Genomic DNA, 23,694 nt, shown 5'->3' with positions numbered 1-23,694 from the left:
GTTCCTATAACACTCATAGGCTGCACTGTGGTTCAGTGTCACCAGTGTGCAGTGAGCTCTTGAGGGAGAACACTGTGCCTTACTGAATTCTGTGCTTCTTAGGCCTCGTCCGGGGCTCGGTCAGCCCCTGGGATGGAGCACCCTCCATCCCCGGCCACCCCGAGACTTTCAGAGAAGGAGCCTAGGCACCCGCCAGAGACAAGGTAGAGTGCCTTTGGCTGGCAGATGTCATCACCCGAGGGAGCGGGGAGCTAATCTAAGAAATGATTAGAGGAGATTAGCTTTCCTGGGGAGCCAGGAATGAGGCACTAAAATATATCTGAGATTCTGGGCCTCCCAGAAGAACTGGCGTCGGAGAGAAAGAATTAAATTTCCTTTTGTGGCGTTCTGTGCTCAGAAGTTTCTGGCCTTATTTTCCCTCCATGAGATAATCGCTTGGCGGAGGAAGCAGGAGGGAGACGGGAAAACAAGCCCCCTGGCCATTACCTGCCTTTCTGGGACCCAGAATTTCCTCACGGAGGAAGGTGCCTCAGTTTCCTTTGTTGTAAGATGGGAGATAAGGAAAGGTTGCTAGCTCTCCCGGGGCTGCGGCGGGTGTGTGTGTGTGTATGTATGTGTGGAGTTGTTGCTAAGATTGTGTGAGGTGTCATGTGGAACGTGTCACGCCTGGCATACAGCAGATGCCCAGCAAAGGTTGTTTCCTGTCATTGGCTCACCCATGCTTTGGGAAAGACCCTCGTTTCCCAGGCGGGGTCCCCTTGGTCTGATGGCCTTTTCCAATATGGTAGCTGGGTTTCCTAGGAGGGAGTTAGAATTTGGACACCTAAGGTTATGCTGAGAGGTGGAACTCCCTCTGCCCCAGGAACCAAAGGAACTGTCTTCAGACTAGCCCCTCCCCCCTTGCTCTGTGACTGTGTTGTCCGGGGGGGGGGGGGGGGGGGGGGAGGGATCTTGTGAGGACATTGCCTGATTACAGGCCTGAGACATCTGTCTTATAGCTACACATCCAAACTTCCTTCCCCATCTGTTTTTTGTTTTTTTTTTTTTTTTTTTTTTTACATAAGAGACTTAGATTTTACATCCCCCAAAAGAAAATTTCTTTTAATATACACTTTGGAAAATAACCAAATCTTATCCTGTCGTCCCTCCCACACAAGCTGCCACCCAAGGGTCAGCAAGAGCCCTGGCCCAGGGCGGCTGTCCCTCTTCACAAAGACCAGGAGGGGCAACCCAGCTCCTTGCCCTCCCACTGACCACAGAAAAGCAAAGAAAACCTTTATCCAAGAGTGCTGCGGATGCAGCAGGCTGGCCGGCGAGTGACAGACGGTCAAGGCCCAGGCTGGGGGAGGGGTACAGAATGCTAGTGGGCCAAGCTCCATGCGGGTTAGGTGGCAGGACGGGCGCCTCTGCTGGGATCTCCGGACGTCCCCAGGTCACATGATCCGGGTGTCTGTTTTCAGAGGCCACTGAAGGGGACTGCGGAGGGGGCAGCAGGGCAGGTGCCCCGAGAGCCCGGTCATTTCCACAAGAGCACGGAGACGGAGATATACCTCTCCACTCGCAGGGAGAAGGAGGGCCGGGAGGCGCTGCCACGCCTGCACCTCCCAGCACCCGCAGGGTCGGCCTGCCGCGACGTCCACACACTCGGGAAGAGCAAAAGCAAGAGGTCGGGGGACTGGGAAGTCCGGGGCCTTGGATGGGCACACTTCTGCTGCGTGGGTCCGTGTCTGTGGCTGGCTGGGTGTGCAAGGGCAGCCTGGCCTTTCAGAGCCGCGTCCCCCACAGACACAGGGGACCCCTTGGGAGGTGCGGAGCCCACCACGGAGTACGGGACCACCAGTCTTCTCCTCGGAGGTGGGCAGGGTGCCGCCTCTGGCCCCTGAGCCCAGTCACTGCCATTCACAGAAAAGGGGGCTTGTCAGCAGCAGCCTCTGGACTCCGGCAGGTGCCCAGCCCTCGGGCTAAAAGGAGCTTAAATATTCCAGTGCCACCTCGTATACGAACTTATACTGTTCCTGAGAGGGGGAGACAGACGGGGGAGGGGATGGGGAGATGAGAGGGAGACGGAGAGAAGGGGACATGAATTTAGAGGGACGGGTTTGGAGAACACTTTTATCTGAGTCTGTGCTCACAGTCAACTCAGAATCATCTGTGCCCGTCCTGATTCAGGAGACCTGGGCAGGGGCTCAGGAGCCTGCATTTCTGCCCACTCCCTCGGGGAGCTGACCGGGGTGCTGACGCTGCTGGTCTGCAGGCCAGGCTCTGAGTGGGACTCAGAGGAGGGTCAAACACTCGTGCTAAAGTTCCTCAGGCCGGTCTGTCTCCACCACTGCACCAGGTCCCCTCCTCTGGCCTCTGCCTGCCCATCTCTGCCACCCCCCACCCTGCGCAGTGTCCTATACCCATATTTTTTTGCTGCAAAAATCAGCCTAATTAGAATAGGATCGGACTGCACTGAAAACATGGCCCACACTCGACTGACCCCGAATCGATTCCCCTGAGTCCGAATCAGTGCTGCTTTCCTGAGGAATGGGCAGCAAGCGAAACAACGCGGGGTTGGTGGGGCTGGGAGGGCGGGACGCGGCGGACAGCAGTGCGCACGCGCCAAGGATGTCGAAGGCAGGGCTTCAGTAAGCGTCCTGTCGCCGAGTGTTCTGGACTATTTGATGCTACTTTCTCCAGATCAAGGGAACGGGGCTCATGCCCTGGCTGCCGGCGGATGGTTCCCAAGCCACTCACCAGGGTCTCCACCATGTTGGACTTGTTGTTGCGCAGCGTTTTCACGATGTGGAACACGTCGATGATGTTCTGCTGCTGGACCATCTCACACACACTGCAGATGGCGCAGAAGGTCCCGCTGCGGCCGCCTCCGTTTCTAAACACAGAGCGGGGAGGTGAGCCGGGGTCGGGGGCCCCGCCTGCTGACCCTAAAGCGGGCCAGTCAACGGGGGTGGGGAGCGGCTGCCCTGGCAAACACGAGGTGAGGCGGGGTGGAAGCCTTGACTTGGGTCCTGTGTCACGGTTTGAGCCCCACCTGTGCCGTGAACCTGCTTTGACCTTGGGTAAGTCATTTCCTATGTCTGAGCCCCAAGCTTCCCATTCATATAGTGGAAGGCTGGACCAGATGACCTCTGAGAGTTCAGTTAGCTCTCTGTCCCCTTGGTTCTGCGAGCATGGTCTAGTCACCCCTGGCACACTGACCCGAACCTTCAGGCCAGATAGTGTGTTTTCACACTGGGGGTGCCTGCATCCTTGTCCCAAAAGGATGCTCCGGCCCCACCTACACGTCCAGTGGAGACAATGGAAGGACGAACGTGTTTTTCCCATCCACTAAGGACAGCAACACCAGAGATGTCTCTCTCAGCCTCGGGCCAGCCAGCCTAGGTTTCTGGATGGGAGGGTGGGGTGGGTCTGAGACGCTGGATCCCAAAGTGACAAATCTCTATTCGTACACCTTGGTTTAAGCGAGAGGAGCAGAGATAGAGGGCTCTTGGCAGGGCCATTTCCCTGTCACTCCCCCTTTCCGATGCTCCATAAATCATCTTCATGGCAACACCCTCCAACTCGACAGAAAGTCCCTTTTGGAATCTGCCTGATTCAGGACTCCTGGGCATGTTGCCAAGAGTAACTAATGATTTCATGTAATGGTCTGTGTCTAAAGAACATCTGGACAGAAACTAAGGCACTCAGTCAATCTCCCAGATGTTTTATCTACAGGACATCTAAGGACCAGATGTTTCAAGTTTCCCTCCCTTCACTGGCCAGCGCCTGCACTTCCGTGTCTGTTCTGGTATCTCTGGCCCCCAGGGGTGCCCAGGTCCCTGTTGATAGAAGGACAGCCCTGTGCTTTCCTTTAGCTCAAACTGCTGGTCACCTTGGCTAGGGAGACACTGATAAGCTAAAGTCCAATCATGGGGAAAGAGGAAGAAGCAGGGTTTAGTATTTTCTGGAACAAGAACAGCACAAAGTCCAAGAGGAAGAGGTGGTGGGGGGGCACAGGCATCTCAGACCCTGTGGAATGAGGCCCTGACGGGCTGGGTGTGGCTTGGTGCTAAAGGGGAGGCCCCCTGAGTGTGTGCGAGGGAACTGAAGGGAGAGGGGCTTAGCCGGCAGGGAGCCAGCCACCAGTGTCCGCAGTGTGGGCAGTCCCAGCTCAGCTTGGCTGACGCCCCCCACCACCGTGACATGTGACACCTCGCAGCAGCTTCCTGGGCTCCAGTCTGGGTTTGCATCCTCTGGGAAGGGGGGATTGCTACAGGTAGTGGCTCTTCAGCTCTGTGTGTCTCTGTGTGTGTTGTAACTTCCCTTTAAGCTCTCTGATTTCTGACATGTGCGTTGCCCACCTTTTGAATGAGGAGAACAATAGGCTGGTTTTGAATAGACAGCTCGAGGCTGAGGTCGGTGAGCTGGTACTGTGCATGCCTCCACCAGCTCCACAAACACTTACTCTGAAAAAGGGAAGGCCCTGCTTCTTCAGTCTTCCTCTAATGCAGCATTTTGGGGAGGGATGGCCCCCTCAATCATGTCTCCCCAGCTGATTTTAAGGTTCCAAGAAGCAAAGTGAATGACTGTTAATGGAATGTTCCGCTCCTAGCCGTGGTGACTCCCGATCTGTTTGGGGTCTGAGGTCTCTGCAGGAGCCTTCTCTGAGATGGCTTTATGCTCCTACGCTGGACTCTGATACAGGCTCTTTCCAGCAGTTACGTTCAGAACATTTGTATGTTTGCTACTATGATATTGCAGATCTGTGTATTGGTGTTTGTTTCCTAAATATTCCAAAGTACCACAGGGTATTACGATGACCTAATTCAACGTGCCCAGTGGACAGATGAAGACACTGAGCTCACAAAATTAAGTGATTTCCTTGGGTGACCCTTAGCTTGTCAGACAGTCCTCTAAGGGTCCTGACCTCTACCGTGCGTGATGACCTCAGGGCTGGTTGCACTGGGAACCCCTGTGCCCCAGCCACGCCGGTTCTAAGACAGGAGGTGAAGGTTCCATTTCACCCCCCATAAAGGGAGTACAAACACAGCCCCCGGGAGCCCACTGTGTGCTGGGAAAAGTGTCTCGGACACGGTGGGGGAGCCCCTCGGTTTACTCGGAGGCAATGTGGGTTAATGGATGGCACGGTAGCTTGGAGGCCGGTGGATTCATATCCAAGCTCCTCTCTTGACCGCCTGAAGCCCTACCCTTGTTGGTGCCTCTGTTTTCTCACTGAGACATGATAAAGAATACCTCGCACATGGGAGGAGAGGGTTATTTAAATCGCCTGGCATTAGGCTCACTTAACCAGCCCATTCCCCTTGTCGTCTTCTCCTTCCTCAGGAAATAAAAGAGGAAGAGTTAGTCGGTAGAACCCGCTGCGTCCCGAGTTTCCGTGTGACTGGCAGGACACGCTGTGCCTCTGTTGGAGGGCGGGGCTTATCTCTTGGGGAGCATTGGGGTGTGGTCTGCCCACCCTCCAGGTTTGGGGAAGGGCCACCAGGTTTTGCATCAAGAAGTATGTTATATAACATTACTGCAGGGCACCAACTGGCAACCCCAGTCCATCAGAGGGTTGTCATTTCTTGACTACACACCCACTGGCCTTTAAGGGACGCTGAGAAGCGGCACATCCAGGTGTGCCTGGTGCTGGTGTCTGTGGCCAGCAGCATCCTCAGTGCCCCATCGCCCACCGCCCTGTGCCTCCGGAGATCCCCCCGCAGTCCAGTACTCACAGGCAGTGGACCACCGTGCGGCCCTCCCGCCCGTCGTACTGCTCCTGCCACTTCTCCAGCCGCCGGACCACTTTGAGCAGCGAGCGCTTGGAGGGGGGCGTGTCCCGGTAGGCGGGCCAGCCGATGTACTGGAGGTGCTGGACTATGCGGTACCCGTCCTGCGGCTGAGAACAGAGAGGCTGTTAGGGCTGTTCTGCTGGGGCTTGCAGCACGGACGCGGGAGACTGATTACATGAGGTCAAAGCTAGGCCCTCACGAGGAGAGTCCGGACTCTCTCCTTACTCATCTCTGCATCTTTGTGGACGCTGATTCACTCCTGCCCTGACTGCCCTGCACCCTCTCTCAACCTGGAAAACTCCTGCTCAGCCTTCAAAACCCAATTCAAGTGTCCCATTCTTCAGGAACCAGGCAGAATTCATCTCTCTCCTGGAGGTTCGTGTGCCAGAACATACCTCACTTTCCCCATTAGCTAGCGAACCTCCGAGGGCAGGGACGGACTTGTGTCCACCCTGGGCCCCCCGACAGAGACCAAAGTGACTTCAGTTAGCTGCCAGTTCGTGGATTACTAATCTGCTCCCTCCCACCCACAACGCCTCCACCCAGCCAGTGAATTTCCTCTTGGAAGCAACTCTTTTTCATTTGGGTGTTGTTCCCAGGGTCTAGACCAGAGCCTACTGGGTCCAGTCAAAGGCGGCATTGCCTCCTGCCAAAGCCGCGCGGCACTGCGGGAAAGCGCTCATCCTGAGAAGTTTCGTCTACACGGCAGCAAGTGTGTCGAGAAACGGGCAGATGGCAGGCGGATGTCGCCCTGCGTGTGTCTGCGTGTGGGAGCCATGGCTGGATCGGAGCCGGAATCGGCAGAGGCATCGCTTCCACACAGAGGAGGGCACAGCGCGGACGTGGCCTGTGGGCAGGTTCCTCTCCTGCTGCGTCTGCTCCGCGGGGAGCCATGGCGGCCGGCCGTGCACCTACTCACCCGAGCCATGTTGCAGATCCGGAATATTCTGTGGATGATGTCCTCATCGATGTCTGCGGAGACGAACTCCACCTGGATGGGCCCGTAGCACCCGGACGTCTTCTCGGGCCAGTACTGCATACAGAGCTGGGAGGGTACAGGAAGAGGCCAAGGATGGGGTGTGGGGGGGTGTCAGTCTCGTCCCTCACTGAGCCCTTCTCCCCGTCTGCAGGTCACCCTGGCTAGAGACTGAAGCACCCTGTAGGAACCCAGACTCCGCCACACCGCTGGGGAGAGGCAGCCGTCCACTTTGCCGGGAGCTGTTGGAAAGTCAAAGCTCTGAACACAGAAACGCTTTGCCACGCTGACTTCACACCAGTTGTTAGGCTTGCTGGGCCTCCCTCTCCCCCTCTGTGAAATGGGGAGAATAAGATTTACCCTGGAGCACTGCCGTCAGGATGGGAGAGAACCCTCCGAGGGAAGGGCAGGGACCGTCTCCAGATTTCTTTACACTAATGGGGACCGTGGCAGGCTCCTCCCCATCCCAGGAAAGCCTTCACAACAGCCATTTCACAGCAGCTCAGGAGCAGCTGTAGAATAGATAAAACTTGGGCATCAGACAGGCTTGGGTCCAAATCCAGGCTCGGCACCTTACTAGCCGTGTGACCCAGGCCCCTGTCTTCTCACACGTGAAACGGGGATAATTATGTTTGTCCTGCACCAGAAGGTGATGGAGCGCGGTGTTGGGAGGCCTTGCCTGTGCACGTCCCTGTTTTTCTGGAATTGGGAATCAGATCCTACAGCTGAGAGCACAGGCAATGACTGCCCCTCACGCTAAGACAGTGTCTTAGCCGCAAGTTGTTTTGTCACCCAGGGGACATCTGGCAGTGTCTGGAGACAGCTTTGCTGACTGTCACGCCTGCGGGTCATGATGGGTGTCTAACGAGGAGAGGCCAGGATGCCACTGCACATCCTTCCACGCGAGTGTGCCCTCCCCCACTGGGCACCTGGCCCCCAATCTCCATAGTGCAGAGAGCGAGAGACTGGCCCGAGACCACAGACTGGCCCTGAGGTCTGCAGTCTCACCCAGACAGACATGCTGTTCTCCTGTATCGCTGAGCCACCAGGGACTGGAGTGGTGGAAGGACACTGAGGCAGTTGGCAGGGGTTGTGGCTCAGAGGGGCAGACATGCTCCCTCAAATTCCTGGTTCACGAGGGGCACGGAGACGGACCCTGTCCAGGGCCACAGGCCTCAGCGTTGAGGCACAGAGCAGAGCTACAACTGGGGGGGGGGGGGTAGAAGTTTGTCAGGGACGACCCCAGCATGGACAAAAAGGCTACGTGTTAGGAAGATCCTTCATCTGGGGGTGGCCCAGAGGATGGAGCTGAGGTTCATGAGGCCCTCGGTAGCTTCTGAAGGCAGCTCACTGCCTACACTGAGATGAGGAGTTAGATCAGGGATCCCCAAACTTTTTACACAGGGGGCCAGTTCACTGTCCCTCAGACCGTTGGAGGGCTGGACTATAAAAAAAAACTATGAACAAATCCCTATGCACACTGTACATATTTTAAAGTAAAAAAAAACAAAATGGGAACAAATACAATATTTAAAATAAAGAACAAGTAAATTTAATTCAACAAACTGACCAGTATTTCAATGGGAACTATGAGCCTGCTTTTGGCTAATGAGATGGTCAATGTGCTCCTCTCACTGACCACCAATGAAAGAGGTGCCCCTTCCGGAAGTGCGGCGGGGGCTGGATAAATGGCCTCAGGGGGCCCACATGCAGTCTGCGGGCCGTAGTTTGGGGACCCCTGAGTTAGGTTGTCAGAGGCGATGCACAGAAATCCGGTGGCTGCCTCACAGCCGCCACGGATGCAGGATTTTCGTGGAAGTGATCGCTGTCCCTTTGGTTGAGAGAGAACAGCCAGCTGACATGACTTCTATCCTTCCTCCAGAACCAGAACCGGAACGGAAAAGCCAGGAGGAGGCAGGACGTAGGGGAGAAAAGCCTCCGTCACCCACCTTTCCCAACTGTGGAACCCAAGTTCTGGTGTAGGGAGAACACCGTCCGCACTGTGGCCCACAGGCCGGACCCGATTCTGGAAGTACAGTTTTATTGAAATCCTGCTGTACTTATTTATGTATTGTCTGTGGTGGCTCTCGAGCCACAGTGGTCGGGGGGCCTCCGTGACTGGAGAGTCATCCGCTGAGCTGTGCGGTAATGACAGATCTGCAACCTGAACAAATGAGCATTTCTCGTTGCCATTGGCTCCTCTGCCTTGCACCCTTTCCAGTACTGAGGGGCTCGTACCGAGCCGGCCGTGGCTGGCCAGAGAGATCAGAATTCATCAGAACGGCTCATTAAAAAAAAAAAAAAAAAATTTGCTTTGATCACCTGCATAGAACTGCTCCTTGCCAGAGGCGGACTGTGACCCAGAAGTCAGGTACAGGGGTCTGAAGCATCAGGAGAAGTCCGTGACCCCCGATATTTTCGGTCTGGAGACAATGCGGAGTGATTTGTCTCTTCTAATAAGATTTCCAGACCAATTTTTCAAGCTAATAGGTTCTACTATGCCTCAAACAAGAGTCCTGTATTTGGGACATTTCTCTGCATTTAATTTTCCAGGTCACTTTCCCATACTGCCCAGAGGGCCAAGAAGTTTGCAGGGTCCTTTTAATCCTAAATCAGAGCCCTCCTCTCACTTGAGTTCCTTAATTTGTAAGATTGCATCAGCAGCAGCCATGTGGGTGACATTCAGCAGGGCGATGTGTGGGCGGATGTGGTGTTTGAGCTGCCACGGACCATCAGGGTCTCTCCGCAGCCCAGGACGTCACACATCATCTCGCCACGGGGAATAGGAGACAGGAAGGGGGGAAGCCAAGTGTTTCCACTGACCCTGTGGGGCTCAGAAATGATTCTCATCAACAAGAAATGTCCTGTGTGACTTAGCTCAGGGCTGTCCTGGTGTCCAGGCACTGCGGTGGTGCCTTGGTGGGGGCCGCCATTGTGGCTGTGTAGCAAACGGGCTTCCACTTGAAATGTCCTGCGTTCAAATCCCAGCCCTGTCACTTTCTAGCCCAGTGACCCGGCCAAATCTTTTAGCTTCTCTTTGTAATGTGTGTCTGCGACTCCTAATGTGTCTGCTTAGCCCAGGAATCTGTGACTTGCGAGCACTCAATGATGAGAGCTAGAATCAGTATGTGGTGTGGGGGAGGGTCACTCAAACAAGATGGCTACAGTGCAGTATTCTCTTCCCCCCTCCACTTTGTTGCTCTAATGAAAACTTCTCTTTAGGGTAATACCCACAGAACCGCCCTTGTTGTGAAACTTCCCGGTCAGCCAGCTTGGGGCAGCAGTGGGGCTGCTGTTCTGCATGTCGGGGGCCTGTGGGCTGCTGTGGAGGGGCCCCAGGAGACGGGAGAGGAAGGCTGAGAGTGTAGCAGAACCAGTGAAATGGTCTTGAAGGTGAATCGGTGTGTCACGTGAGCGCCCCAACCTCCATATTCAGCGACTCTATAACAACACGCACAACATGCATGGATTTCCTGCGGAAACCAGCAGGAAACTGAGCTTCGCTTCATGGGTGACACAGAAACGGAGCAGAGACCACGTATGTCGTCTGAGGGGCCAGACCACGAACACGTGAGCATCTGCAGTTTATAGAACTCTTGGGGATGGGGACTTATGGTTTCTTAAGACACTGGAACTAGGGAATTCAAAGAAGCCCACTTGACCGTCTAAAACCACGAGGTCCCAGCTGACCTGAGGCCACACGCACACTTCCTACAACATTGGTATTTTCTTCCTATGATGGAAAATGGTCACAATGGCTGTCTCAAAGAATTGATTGAAACCCTTTAGCCTGGACATACAGCCTTTCCCCACCTCCCACCTGCATGCTCTCCCTTCTCACCCAGCAGTCTCGGGAGGCATGCAGTGGCCTGCCGGAGCCTGCCCCAGTGCGGGCACACACAGGCAGTGCTGGGTACCACGCCCGGGTGGGGCCGCCAACCCCAAGTGACTGCAGTGGATTTAGAAATGGCCGCGCTTCCTCTAGAAAAGCAGAGCGGCCTTTGCTCCTTCAGAGGAAGTTAGACCAGGCGGAGGTCGCAGAGGTCGCGAAGCCCGTGTGGACAGCCCAGGAGCAGCTGCCACGGTTCGGCCGGGCGGACTCCATCGCTGTCTGGGCCGGGAAAAGAGCACGTTCACACACGAACTGTCACACACACAGGCAGCTCCACTGTTGTACATCATTTTTTTTTTTTCCTGCTGATGGCATCAGCTTGTTAGTCGCTGGAATACACGTGCTCTGATGCGTTGAATGAAAAGTAGCATATGGCCCATTTTTGGAGTCAACAGTTTTAAAGTGTATGGCCGTGCACCTGCGTTATGCCTTTCGCTAATTAAATAATACTTTGATAGAATTCCTGTGCTTTGAAGATACCACAGCTTCCGAAATGAAGGACTCTGCTTATCCAGGTCCCTGTGACCGACCGGCGGATGGAGCCAATCCCGAGCCACCCAAAGATGAAGTGAACCAGTTTCTTTAGAAGAAAAATAGAGAAGAGCCACCTGAATTGGTTTTAAAATTCAGGTCAGTGATCATAAAATTCTTTCAAATGGAGTTGATCAAGAGCCCAAAGCGCTTAATTGGCTTCAGTACTGTGGCCAGTTAAGGAAGACAGATGGCGGGCGAGGCGGTGGGCACAAAGCGGGGGACAGGGAGAGGGGGGCACGCGGGCCGGGGTCAGAGCGGTCCGCACGCCTGTCCTCCGTCAGTCCCGGGCGGGGTGGACACCGACTGACACCAGCTGCGGGGGGCGTGTGTCCGGGGAAGGTGGGGTGGGTGCAGCGGCTCAGGGCAGGTTTTAGAAACAGGTGTGAAAGACAGCTGAAGTACGCGACTTCAGAAAGGAACAGTTTGGGGGAGGAGGTGAATGACCTAAGAAGGCAGGAGTGAGAGGAGAAGCGGAGAGAGAGGGGTGGCGGTCTGGCCAGCAGCCGGGTCCGAAGAAACGGGCTGAAGGCAACAGAGCAAGTATGGGGCAAGGCTAGGACTTGAACTCATCTCTCTCTTTTTTTTTTTTTTTTTTGACAGAGACAGAGATCGGGACAGACAGACAGGAATGGAGAGAGATGAGAAGCATCAATTCTTCATTGCAACACCTTAGTTCATTGATTGCTTTCTCATATGTGCCTTGACTTTAGCAGACCGAGTAACCCCTTGCTCGAGCCAGCGACCCTGGGTCCAAGCTGGTGAACTTTACTCAAACCAGATGAGCCCGCACTCAAGCTGGCAACCTAGGGTCTCAAACCTGGGTCCTCCGTGTCCCAGTCCAACGCTCTATCCACTGTGCCACCGCCTGGGCAGGCTGATCTCATATCTCTTGACTCCAGACTTCATATTCTACTGTCACTTCCCCCGTTCCAGGGTGGGCAGAGATAGAAACACGGCCCTGTGTGCGGTCAGACCTGCGGCTTCTAGAGAGACAGACTAGGTGTTCTGTGTGTCCCGCCTGCTTGCTAGGCTGTGTTTTCAGAAGCTGAAATAAAAATGGGAACACCAGTGCTTGCTGCTTGCCCTGCAGGCTCAATGACAAGGAAAGACACTCACATGGCACCCCGCTTTTCTCCCAGGAGGACGACGAGCTCGCCTCTCCCCCTCCCAGAAGCAAGACGGGACTGCACCTTTCCACCTGGCTTTGCATCCCCTGGACTCGTCCACTTTCCACAGCGGGAGCCTCAGAACTGGGCGACGCAGTGGTTAAACCAAGGGACTGTCCCTCCTGCGCCATACATCCAGGTACCCCAAATCAGTGCTTCCTGGGCACCAGACGCTGGCGTTCCTGTTGTTTAAGTGGCAGCAGAAGCCCCCGCTCGACCTGGAGGGAGGGAGGCCCCGGGCCTGAATCAGCGATGGCCTGTAGGACAGATCTCTCCCCCTGCTTGGACCTCGGCCTCCTCACCTCTACAACCAGGGGACCTGGTCCTGGGTCAGACCCATGGTTTCCAAAGTGGGGTCCATAGCATTGGCAGGAGAAGCCAGTGGGCTGTCTCCGGAGTCTTTAGAAGGGGATCATGCTGTTTTCCTGGACGGGAGGATGCTGAGTCTCTGTCTTTGGGCTAGAATTAGAGTATCTCACTGTATTTATTAGTTCTGCATACAGCCTGCAGATCAGAGGTTCATGGGGGCAGTTTTGTTTGTGCAAAAGAAAAATACAGGAACACTTAATTATTAATTGGCAAGTACAGTTTGGGGATTAAAGGCTTTCACAATGGTGGGCGATGGCATGGTGCCTGGAGAGCACTCTAGTTTATGCGTCTGTCACACGGCCTTCCGCTGCAAGATCCCCTCACTTCCTCTGTAAAGTTGGGCCCACCTGGATAGCCCAGGACAATCCACACATTTTAAGACGCTTAACTTGATCACGGGTGCAAAGCCCCTTCTACCAAGTAAGAGAACACGTTCATAGTTTTAGGGATTAGGAGGTGGACGTCCTTGGGGAGAGGCATGATTCTCCCACCCCAGAGCTGGCATAGAGGGTCTCCTGAGCTTTCTAAACAATATGCTGGCTGTGGCATGACCACGAAGAGGGCTTCCTTCTGTTGTCTGCACGGGTGGTTTTTAACCACGGGTCTGCCAGTTATCTTCACACAACATCCACGTGGTTAACTCTTTTGTGGACGGGCACCAGTCCACAGACTGGTGGTTGAAAACCACTGGGCTACACGCCTTGGACTCTGGTCTAACCATAGAACCCATAAAGATGGACAAAGTCCCGTCACTGCTACTGGGTGTGACTGCAAAGGTTCTTTCTGGTGTAGCCATCAGACACCACGGGGTGACCTGCCGCTTGTTGTGGTGCTAGGGTTTTGCCCCCTCTAATCTTGGCTGCAGGCCTTGGGAGTCCCACAGAGCTCGAAGGTCTCTCAGGTAGGATGTAGCTGCTCTGAGAGTCTTGATCTTGAGCTCCTGGGAGAACGGAAGAGCACCGGTGCTGGGGGTGGCCGGTCGGAGGACGCTGTGGAGGATCTGGTCAGAGGCCGGGGCACCTGGCCGGCAGAGCGAGAAGGTAAAGCACAGAGCTCTCTCCTCTGCTCTCAACCTTACCTGCTGCAACTTACAGGCAGCCCAGCCATACCACTGGCACACGCCCGTATGGCCCCCCAGTCAAACCACAGGATGTGGCATCGGTCCTCTTGGGAGCACGCTAATGAGCTTGGGACCTGGGGCGGGCCTGTCCCTGTTGCTGCACCGGCTGGAGCTATGGGCTGCGCTGGCACGGGCGCCCTGGCCGTCCGACGTGGCTGATGCCACTTCAGAGAGCAACCCCCCCCCCGCCCCCAGGTGCTGAGGGCGGCTTTTCCCATACGTATGCTGTCACTGTTTTATTCTCGCAAGGTGCCCAGCTGTTGTGGCGATGGCGTCTGTATCAGTGAGTGCTCTAGTCATTGCCGATTTCTGGGGGAGGCTTGCCAGCTGCGTATGGCTGCCAACCTCGGGGACTGTCTGAGCCGGCGGTTTCCGCATTCAGAGAATCGATTCTCAAAGACTGCACCAATATCTGGGGCTGAAAGATCTGTATTCATCCAGGACCCACCCTGAAAGGCAGAGCTGGAGCCAATGACCGTGGCCTCTGCTTCTTACGTGTCCCAAAGTGAGGCTCACGGAAAGTCTGTGCCTGAGCTCTGGTTCTGCAGACGGGGGGTGTTGGAAACCGGGAACAGCACACAGGGTTTCTGCGCTCACCGACTGTCTCCGGCAAGCAGGGCGGTGATGCTTTCTGACTCTGGAAGTCTGCGAGGGTCTCTGTTTTATGGAAATCTGTTTAATTGCATGGTTATCTCAGGTTCCAGCTGTCTGTTGTTGGCCCAAGCCTTGGAGTCACTTTTTTCTCTCTCACTTTCCATGTTCAACCAGTCAGGATGTTTAGCTGGGTCTACCTGACATATCCAGATCTGCTCCTGTCACCCGGATTATTGCCGAAGCTCCCTCTCTGTTCTCTCTGCTTCCACCCTCCTCGCCCCTCACCCAGTTCAGTCTTAACACAGCAGCCAGAGTAGTGTTTTTGAAAAAAAAAAAAAAAAAAAAAAAAGGTTGAATGACTTTTTCAAGTCATTTTTCTTCAGGTAAAACCCGAAGTTCTTTCTAAGATCCTGCTCACACACCCCACCCCTGCCCTCCATGACCTGGTTCTTCTGTGTCTCTGTCACCTTCTGCTGCCGTCCCTGCCCTCTCTCTGCTCCTGTCTCAGTGGCTGCTCCAAGCTGTTCCTCAAATGGGCCAGGCCGTGCCCACCGCCAGGCCTTGGTGTGGGCCCCCTCCTCAGCCTGGGGTGCCTTCTCCTGAGATGTTCTTGTGGCTTGTTCCCCCCCAAACCTGCGCCCAGGTGACTGTCTTGGCAGGGCCTGTCTGGACCACTCTAACGCAGCTGCAGGCGTGCCCCGAGCCAGCCTTGTGACCTTCACGACCCTGTGCCCCTTTTCTTTCCCGTGTGCCTGTCACCCTCCAACCTGTAACTGAGGATGCTGCAGAGTGTTGTTGATCATCTCCCCGCTCTAGAACGAAGTTGCAGGAGAGCTGGGAGTTTTCTGTTTTGCTTTCTCTGTCTCATTTGCTGGTGCATGCCAGCCCCCAGAACGGGTCCTGGCAGACAGCGGGCCTGACAGGCGCTGACACGCCACACGCAGGGCTGCACGGGCGTGCGGACCCTGTCCAGAACGTCCCTCATGCACACGCCCAGGTCGCACTCAGCTTCACCTTCTGTAACCTGCGCCTCTCCTGGCCTCCCCGCCCACCCTCCCCACACGCCCCCGACTGCCCACACTGGAACCCCCGCCACCACCCACGACTTCTTCCCACTCCCCTCCCACATCCCACTGGTCCCTGAACCTGGGGACCTCAGCTGGCGGTGTTGACAGCTCACCCCTTTTCTGCACATCCGCAGCAACCCGCTCCCCAATCCCAGGTCTTCGCCCCGCCTGTCCTCGTCACGGGCCACCAGCCTCAGCCTTCTAGTGGGATCTGTCACACAAGTGTGCAACCGCTTCAATCCCTCTCCTCCCTGCACAGTAGGTATTGTCAAACTGGGCCCCGTGGAGCCCCCGGGGTTCCACAAAGGTACCCAGGTAGGTGACTCTCTGAGGGGCACCTGGTGGAGCCAAAAAACCAGGCGGGTAAAGCTCTGACCTGTCCACCCTGCACGCCAGCCCCCGGGAGGGCTCAGTCATACCCGCTTCGAATAGTGGGCTCACATGAAACCTTGAAGAAAGGATTCTGCCATGGACAGAAGAAGTCTGTGCCGTCGGTCAGGGCCCGCGCTCCGCCGGGCCTGGGCCGCCCGCTGCTGGCTGGGCCCCGTGCACGTCTAGCGTCACCGCGCTCTCCCGCTGACACTGCCCGGCCACACCGCACCCGGCGCTGTCCGGCAGACAGGCCTGTCCGGGCCCCTGCTGCTCCCTCTGCCTGCCGCGTCCTTCCCCGGCTACTCCGCCCCCACGCGCCACATCTCTGCTGCCTTTTTCAAGGCCAAAGTCACCTTCTGTTTGAAGCTTCCCTCGCCCTGTGGGCAGAATTAATTGCTCCCTGTTCCCGCCAGCACAGCATTCTGCGGCTGACCTCTATTACGGCGCTGTCACACACGGTGGGGACAGTGTGCTCATCTGTCTCTGTAGCCGGGCTGGGAGCTCCCGGAGGGCCGGGGCTGCAGCGCGGATGGAGACGTTTGGCTTTATTCACGCACAGGCCGGCGCGCCGCGACTCGGGGCTTCCTTTGAGGCAGAGAAAGGCCTGGTCCAAAAACCCAAGAGGATACTCGCCCCTCCTCCACCCAGGAATGGCTGCCCCGGCACAGAAAGGTGGGTTCCAGCCGCTGTCTGGGACACGGGTCCTGTGTCCTGAGGACAAGATGCTGGGAGCTGCCGGACTCAGAGGGGCTGAGGCATGAAGCCTGTTGGACACGAAGGTCACCTGCACCGAAGCCTGGGCCCAGTTTGGTGGTCAGTGGGCACAAGGTCCAAGGTTGAAGCCCCAGGCTCTCTGCATGTGCAGGGAGCAGCATGGGTGGGTCGGCCGGGCATCGGGGTATTCCATGGGGGTCAAGACGCTCAGAGCTCGGTGAGCTCCATGTGATGTGGAACAAGGCCCTGACCTGTGCCTGGGGAAGGGGACACAGAGTCTGCAGCCGGGAGGTGGGGTGCAGACAGAGCCCCAAGCAAGGGGCAGCCATTGAGGTGGCGGGGCCTGCCTGGAGACACCTGCCTTTGCCGGAAGCAGAATGGGCTTGCTGGGCTCAGCCTCAGCGCCCACCAGGGGACAGCTCGGCTGGACAGAGGTAGCTCTCTGCCAGGTCTCGGGGCTCCCCTGCCGATTCCCAGGCACGGCTGCCCTAACACACCCAAGCCCTCAGGCGGCGGCCGCGCCTCCCTACCTGGGCCGTGTCCAGCTCATTCAGCATCACCACCGAGGAGCAGTTATAATCGAACACCAGCCTCCAGAAGTCTGCCGCGGTGTTGGGGAGAGGGTGCTGCGTGACCACGAAGGCAGCGGGCTGCTTGTGGCTCTGACAAAGGAATGACACGGGCTGTGTAAGACACATGTCCGTCAGCGACGTTCTGATGCTCAGGAGGCCCCCACAGCTGCTGGAAGCCCCCCAGCCTGCCAAACAGATTACACAAAGCACCTGGACGTTGTGTTATCTCCGGGGGCCCTGGCGGCAAGGGGGGCCCGTTTCATAATGAACTCATCCTCCTCCAAACAGAGACATTTCATTAGGAAAGTGTCACTCGGATGGGATCATCCAAACAAATTATTTGCGTCTTGGAGCTCAGCAAATCATCATCATTACAATATGAAATGGAAGATTACAATATGAAATGGAAGATTGGCGATGCAGATTTGCTGCTGGGCTGGCCCAGGTTCCTCTGGGGATAAGGGAGAGCTTGTGTCCCTTTGCCCACAATGCTGCATGAGGGGTCGGCTCAGCCTGGGGCGAAAGCCTCCTGCAGGGGCTGACAGTGCGGGAGGCTCACTCCTGCCCCAAGGCTGGCTTCAGCGTCAGGCAGCCCTGGCTTTAGCTCCAGCTCTGCCACTTGTACATTCCAAGTCACCCAGTGAGGCATGCCTTCATTCATCCATTCATTTGCAAAGTGACATTTTTGTTTGTGTGTGCTAAGTGCTGGCAAATTATTAGATCTCTCCAAATCTCAGGTTCTTCATCTGGAAAACGGAATCAAAAGGATGACGTCCCACAGATGGAGTGAGATTTGCCTGCGAAAAGACCAGCCAGCCCGAACCAAGCTGCGAGCCCACCAGACACACCCCTGCCCTGGCTGTCTCTTCCTCCGGGGCGCAGGCATTGTGGCTGACACACTAGGTGCCCAGTGCCCGTCTAGCAAGCAAACAAGTCCAGTCCCATATTCAGATGGGGAAACTGAGGCTCAGAGAATCTGGCCGAGGTGAGTCTGGACTATGCTATCTGAAGCTTCGACGGGGCCCTGTTTATCATGGTCCCCGAGGAGGAGGGGTTTGGAAAGACTGGGGAGCCTCTCCGCTTCACTTGGGGTTTGTGAGAGCTGAGCGCGAGCCGTGCGTGCATTGGGAGAGGGTGCCTGGGGGAGGCCCAGCTGTTCTCAGTGGAGCCACACGTCAGCAGGACCACGGGAAGAGGATCCCCTGTCCAGACCACGCATCGACCCTGGAAAAGACCCGCCGGAGAGATTACCCAGAATACCTGTCCATTCTGGGAGCTCTCTGCACTCGTGGCCTCCCCTCCAAATGCCCTGTAATTACGGATGCCACGTATGTCCTTGGGGGGTCCTGTCTTCTAAGGGTCTTTTCCTGGCTTGTGCAATGGTCGGCAGAACATCGGGGAGGACAAAATAGTTTTCCCCCCAGAGCCAAACCCTAGCTGCTGACAGTAGGTCCCTGGGCTATTTCTAGCTAGGGAAACGAATCCAGGCTTTCAGAATCAAAAGACTTGGGGTTCAGACCCTTGACGCCATTGTTTCTCAGCCAGTCGACCTGGAGATAGCCATGGAAATACCCTGGTGCTCCGTAGTTATCTGGAAAATGGGGATAATAACAGGCAGATGCGGAACAAGGCAGTGCAAGTCCAGGGCCCGACATGGCGCCCAGCCCTCAGCGAATGCTAGTTTTCTCCCCGTTTCCGTGATAAATGCTCTATTAGGCCAGTGCGCCTGACAAAGCCTTATCTGAAAATATGTTCGAGATCCGTGCTCCTGCCGGGTTTCAGGAATCAGCCAGCAATCCATTTCATGGATAACATCATCCTTTACCAGGGAAACATTAAAAATTAACCCAGAGGACTTCATATTTTTCTGCTGGGAGCCAAGCTGCTATGGTTACCAGATAATGCACAGACTGAACTGGAATACAGATAAGGACTTTTCTTTCTTTTTTTTTGTAAGAAAAAAGGCATTACTTATATTGTAAGAAAGGCCCCAGTGTTGGCTCACAGGAGAGATGCCCTGTGGACGAAGAGAACACTGTTGGCATCAGAGCTTGGAGGAAGGCATGTGACTCCGGGCAGCATCTAACCTACTAACGTGGGGGCCGGGAGCATGTTTGAGCCTTGCTTTGCGGAGGAAGGTAGGGAGAGGGAGTTGTGACAAGTGGAAGACAAAGCAAGGAGGACTCTGGAAGTGTGAGTGCACCCCTGGCGCCATCTTTTACCACACGCACACACATGCACACGTGCCTATCTATGCACCTTGACCTTGGAACCCTCTAAGCTAAAGCCAAAGGTCTTCCCTCCACGTCCAGCTATTTGATCTGACCAGACTCCCTGCTTCTGGATCCAGGGTTTCCATGGAGGACTTGGGCACTTGCTGGGCGGAAGCCAGGGCAGGTCCCTACAGAGCTGAGACAGGCATCGACCTCCCTGCCTCCAACACCGAGGACCCTGAGAAAGACTCGGGAGGCTGAGGGGTCAGAGTAGTTGGTCTTGACCCCGGGAGAGAGTTCTGCACGTTCCTGCCTGTTCTGGGAGGCTCACATGGGCTGGATGGGCGTGGCCTCAGACAAGGTGGGGAGGGGGCCATAACCCCCTAATCCCAAACCAGGTCGGGGTGGAGCAGCCTTCCTGGGCACCCGAGGCTGTGAAAGCAGGACACAGTGTCCCTCCCGCGTGGTCACGCCCCCTCCATGCTCCCTGGCTGCCTCCCACCAGGTGCCATTCCTGTTCTGGCCTCCGCACAGGAGTTCTCTGGGAACCTTCCTGGGAGCTCCCGGAGGGCAGAACCTGGGTCTGCACCATCTGGGTCGCCAGGGACAGACCAAGGCCTGGCGCGTAGAATGTCTCCTGAACGGGACTCGAGGCTGAGCACCAGCTCTGTTGGCAGCAGGAGGGGACTGAGGAGGCCGGGGTGCTGTGGGAGCCACTTGCAGCTTTTGGTCAGTCTTTCCAGACTCTTTATGGGAGAAGAAGAACACAGCTTATATATAAGTTTGGACAAGAGCGTTCAAGGGGCGCAAAGGTCCCTGGGGCCAGCCAGATCAATAGCCAGGAGAGAACGCCCGGCAGGGCTCCACTTACGTCCATCAGCGCCGCGTTGATGTAGTTGCTGGATTCTCCATCCACCGAGATGAGGAAGGGCAGGCAGCGGTCCAGGGGCAGGACGTCCATGCTCCGATTCTTATCGTGGTTCCGAGGCAGCAGCCCGATGCTGCAGTCCTCGGGCCGGACGTGGGGCGTCACGATGTTGAGGGTCTGCGGGTGCGCGGATGGAGAGAAAGCTCAGGTGCTTGCCCGGCACAGAGAGACAGTGATGTTCAGACTCAGCCTAACCTACCCCACATCTCTACACCCCCAGCTTGGTCCTCCGGTGCCCTCCCCAGGTCAGGTCTGTTCCTCTTCGGTGGCGGTGTTCTGTCGTCTGCTGGCCTCTCCAGGCCCTGTGAGCTGACAGCCTCCTCCAGGGGCTCTGTGACAACACCCTGCCAAGGCTGCAGGGGCAGCACGTGCCCACGCAGGCCCAGGCCCAGGCCCCCAGCACCTGCCAACCATCTGGTAAGCTGCTCATCTCAGCCAGTGTGGCATTAGAGGGCAGGCCAGCCAGGAGGCCACCAGGTAGGGGCAGAGGTAGGGAATCCCTAAGGAGCGCTAAACATCACTTAGTGTCCTTGAATGAGGGAAACCAGCATGCCTCTCAGAGAGGAAGCTGAGAATGGCAAGATGCTCGGGTGAGCTGCTCAGCATGGGTGCGAAGCCCTAAGGGGACACACCCAGGGGTGTCTGGGAAATTTTAGGGCCTGTGCTCTGCAGATTAACTCTTGGAAATCTTGGGCCAGCGCTGAGCTGCCTGGGCCAATACCCTACAGGGGGCCCTCGAGTTATGACATTTTGAGTTTATGATGCTCACTCCCGTAAAAACAAATTGAGAAGTGAGTGTTTTGGCTTACGCCATTAGCGTCACACTTACAGACTCTGTGGGCGATCTAGTTCCAGACAATAGATCCTGTACCCTCCACGTCAGCTGCTTCTCGAGATGAAACACCTGTAGTACAGGTAGGATCATCCCCAGCGTCTCTTGCATGTTCCCTAGGACCCTGACTCACCTGACCCAGTGTCTCCAGAACATTCTGCAGGTTCTCCTGCCTCTCCAGCTTCCTCCTCCCAATAGGTCCCTCTCTCCCACCTTGCAATGCCCCTTCCAGTGTGCAAGTCAACCACTGGAATAAAGATAATTTTTTTTTACACTCATCTTTTGTCATTTTTTTCTCTTACTATAGTACAGTGTACAGTACAGTATATTTATGTCCTTTTTCCTTTTTCTGTGGCTTAAGTGTGTGTTTATGTTCTAGATTATGATTTTACAACAGCGTTGGGATAGGTAAGTGACTATCATAGGGATGGAACTGTGCTGTAACCCGAGGACCCCCTGTAGATGCTATGTGCAACCACCAGGGTCCAAGTGATCCACCTTCCCCTCATTTCTACATCGGTCTCTGCCCCGAATCAATCAAGTCTACCTGTCTGCAGGCGCACTGACCAGGGCCTCTGCCCGTGAGCCATGGGCCCAGTATTTGCCCCTCAAGCCCTGGAGCTTCCGCCTGCCTGTTCTCAGCTCCTGCTGCCCGCTATGACCTAGGCACTGACCCCGGGACAGTGGGCTGTGCTCTGGCTTTGCCTTGCTCAGTGATTCGCATCCAGGCCTCCAGACAAAGTTGCCAGCCTCTGACCACACGGGCGGCAGAGACCCGAATGGCTGCGCCTGAACTGGACTCCAGGGTGGTGCTTCTCGGAGCTTAATGCGCAGACATCACCCAGCCATCTTGTTACCTTCCCACTGAGCAGGTGCGGGTAGGGGCCTGAGATTCCTAAAGCTCCCAGGGGAAGCCCTTGCTGCAGGTGTCCAGACCGCACTGTGAGCAGAGAGGAGGACACACCAACTGTCCAGAAGTACTGCATCAACCCGAGTCCCGCCAGGGACAGAGGAGCAGGCAATGCCGTGCGTGTGCGCTTGTCTCCACCCACCGCCTGGCCCGGAACTAAGCACGCCCTCCGTTCATCAACAACATAATCCTAGTTGAAACGAGTGTCAGCATCACTGAGTGACGGGTCCCTGGTGGCTCGTGTCCGTGCATTTTATGTACTGGAACTCTCTGCAGTGTCTGCAGCTCGCGGCGCTGGAAGCACGGAGACCTGTCGGTGCTCACGAGGGCAAGCCCACACGCGTGCTCCGTGCCGCGGAGCCTGGGCGGCGCTCTTACCTGAAACTCGTCCTTGATCTGGCTGGAGTTGGTCTGGGGGTCCAGCCTGCTGATGTTGTAGTACAGGGAGCGGAACTCGCACACGGGGATGGCGGTGTTGCCGCAGAGGCACGCCTCCAGGATGGCATCGTGCACGAACACGTACTGTTCCTGCAACGCCAAGGGCAGAGGGGACAGGGTACCGGCTGAGCGGAGCGGCCTGGGACATTGGTGTCCACGTTTAATCCCGTGGCTGTGACAGATGGGCATGATTAATATTGCAGAACCACTGCTTTCTATCTTATGACCTGAAGAACCAAGTTCCCGTGTTTTTCGGTGACTGTCTGAGCTATGGTGAGTTCTGTCCCTTGCGTAAGAGTGAGCAGCACAGTCACTGGTAAAAATCAGAAACTTGTGGACGTGCTGCAGAGCTGCTCATGGTGTCCTGCCCATGTCCCCTACCTGTCACTCTGACCTGCTGAACGCTGCTTATGGCAGATACCTGGGATTCACGCCTCCGAGGGCTTTTTCCCCGCCCCAGGGGCACACCTGGGCTATGTGTAGGGTGAGCCCACAGGGTCAGGAGGACACGCCCCAGGAGGGAGCCCTCAAGCAATGCTAGGTAGAGTCGGGGGACAAACATCTAAGTCTCCTCTCTCTTTGGGGGACACTTGGAAGAGCACGTTCCACACCATCTCAGAGCTCCCCAGGACTGGGTCCCCAGTGTCCACAGTGCCACCCAGTTTGTGAGGTACTTTCTCAGCGTTGGAAAGCTTGACTTCTCTCTCACCAGCCAGTGTGTCTTGGGCCCTCCCCCAAAAGGCCCACTTGCTCTCAACTGCTTGTCTCGGGCTGCTCCTAAAACAGGTGACACCCCATCCGCCATCTCAGCTCTTGGCACCTCGCTGTTCTCTTCTCCGGGACACCCCCACCCCTTCTATGCCTTCAATGCCTCAGTTCCTCTGGAAAGTCTTCTCTAAACTCACCAGGAGGAAGTTGGTGCTGTATCTTCCAGGCTCATGTCTTTATAGAAAATGCTTATCCAGCTGCATAACAATGACGGATTTGAATGTCTGTCTCCCCCACCAGACAGAAAGGGCCACACACAGTGCGTCTAGCATGAGCCCGCCCTCTGCATGCATGCACGTGGCAACAGAGGACGCGGCCTCTTGGCTGTAGCAGCGTCACCGAGAAGCCTGAAGACTGGCCTGTGGGAGCCTGCACAGAGTGCGCAGCGGGGCCCTGTGTGTACAGGCCTATAAGTGGGGGACCCCTGCAGAGCCAGCAGGGATGGCCATGCCCAA

General features: G+C 56.1%; 1 protein-coding gene across 13 annotated transcripts in view; it reads right to left on the bottom strand.

The window, feature by feature from the left end:
* Positions 1–956: 956 nt before the first annotated feature.
* PTPRT (protein tyrosine phosphatase receptor type T) overlaps positions 957–23,694 on the bottom strand; it is a 956,692-nt gene continuing 933,954 nt past the window's right edge. For all 13 annotated transcript variants that reach the window (XM_066235857.1, XM_066235861.1, XM_066235858.1 and 10 more), the window contains 7 exons: positions 22,412–22,561; positions 20,235–20,408; positions 17,109–17,240; positions 6,694–6,819; positions 5,718–5,881; positions 2,740–2,875; positions 957–2,015 (listed from right to left, as the gene is read on the bottom strand). In XM_066235857.1, coding sequence (XP_066091954.1) covers positions 1,962–2,015; positions 2,740–2,875; positions 5,718–5,881; positions 6,694–6,819; positions 17,109–17,240; positions 20,235–20,408; positions 22,412–22,561 — 936 coding nt within the window. In that variant the 3' untranslated portion in view covers positions 957–1,961. The remainder of the gene's footprint in view (positions 2,016–2,739; positions 2,876–5,717; positions 5,882–6,693; positions 6,820–17,108; positions 17,241–20,234; positions 20,409–22,411; positions 22,562–23,694) is intronic.

The sequence above is a fragment of the Saccopteryx bilineata genome, chromosome 6 (genome assembly GCF_036850765.1).
Source record: "Saccopteryx bilineata isolate mSacBil1 chromosome 6, mSacBil1_pri_phased_curated, whole genome shotgun sequence".
NCBI lineage: Eukaryota > Metazoa > Chordata > Mammalia > Chiroptera > Emballonuridae > Saccopteryx > Saccopteryx bilineata.
This window is presented reverse-complemented; position numbering and strand designations above follow the sequence as displayed.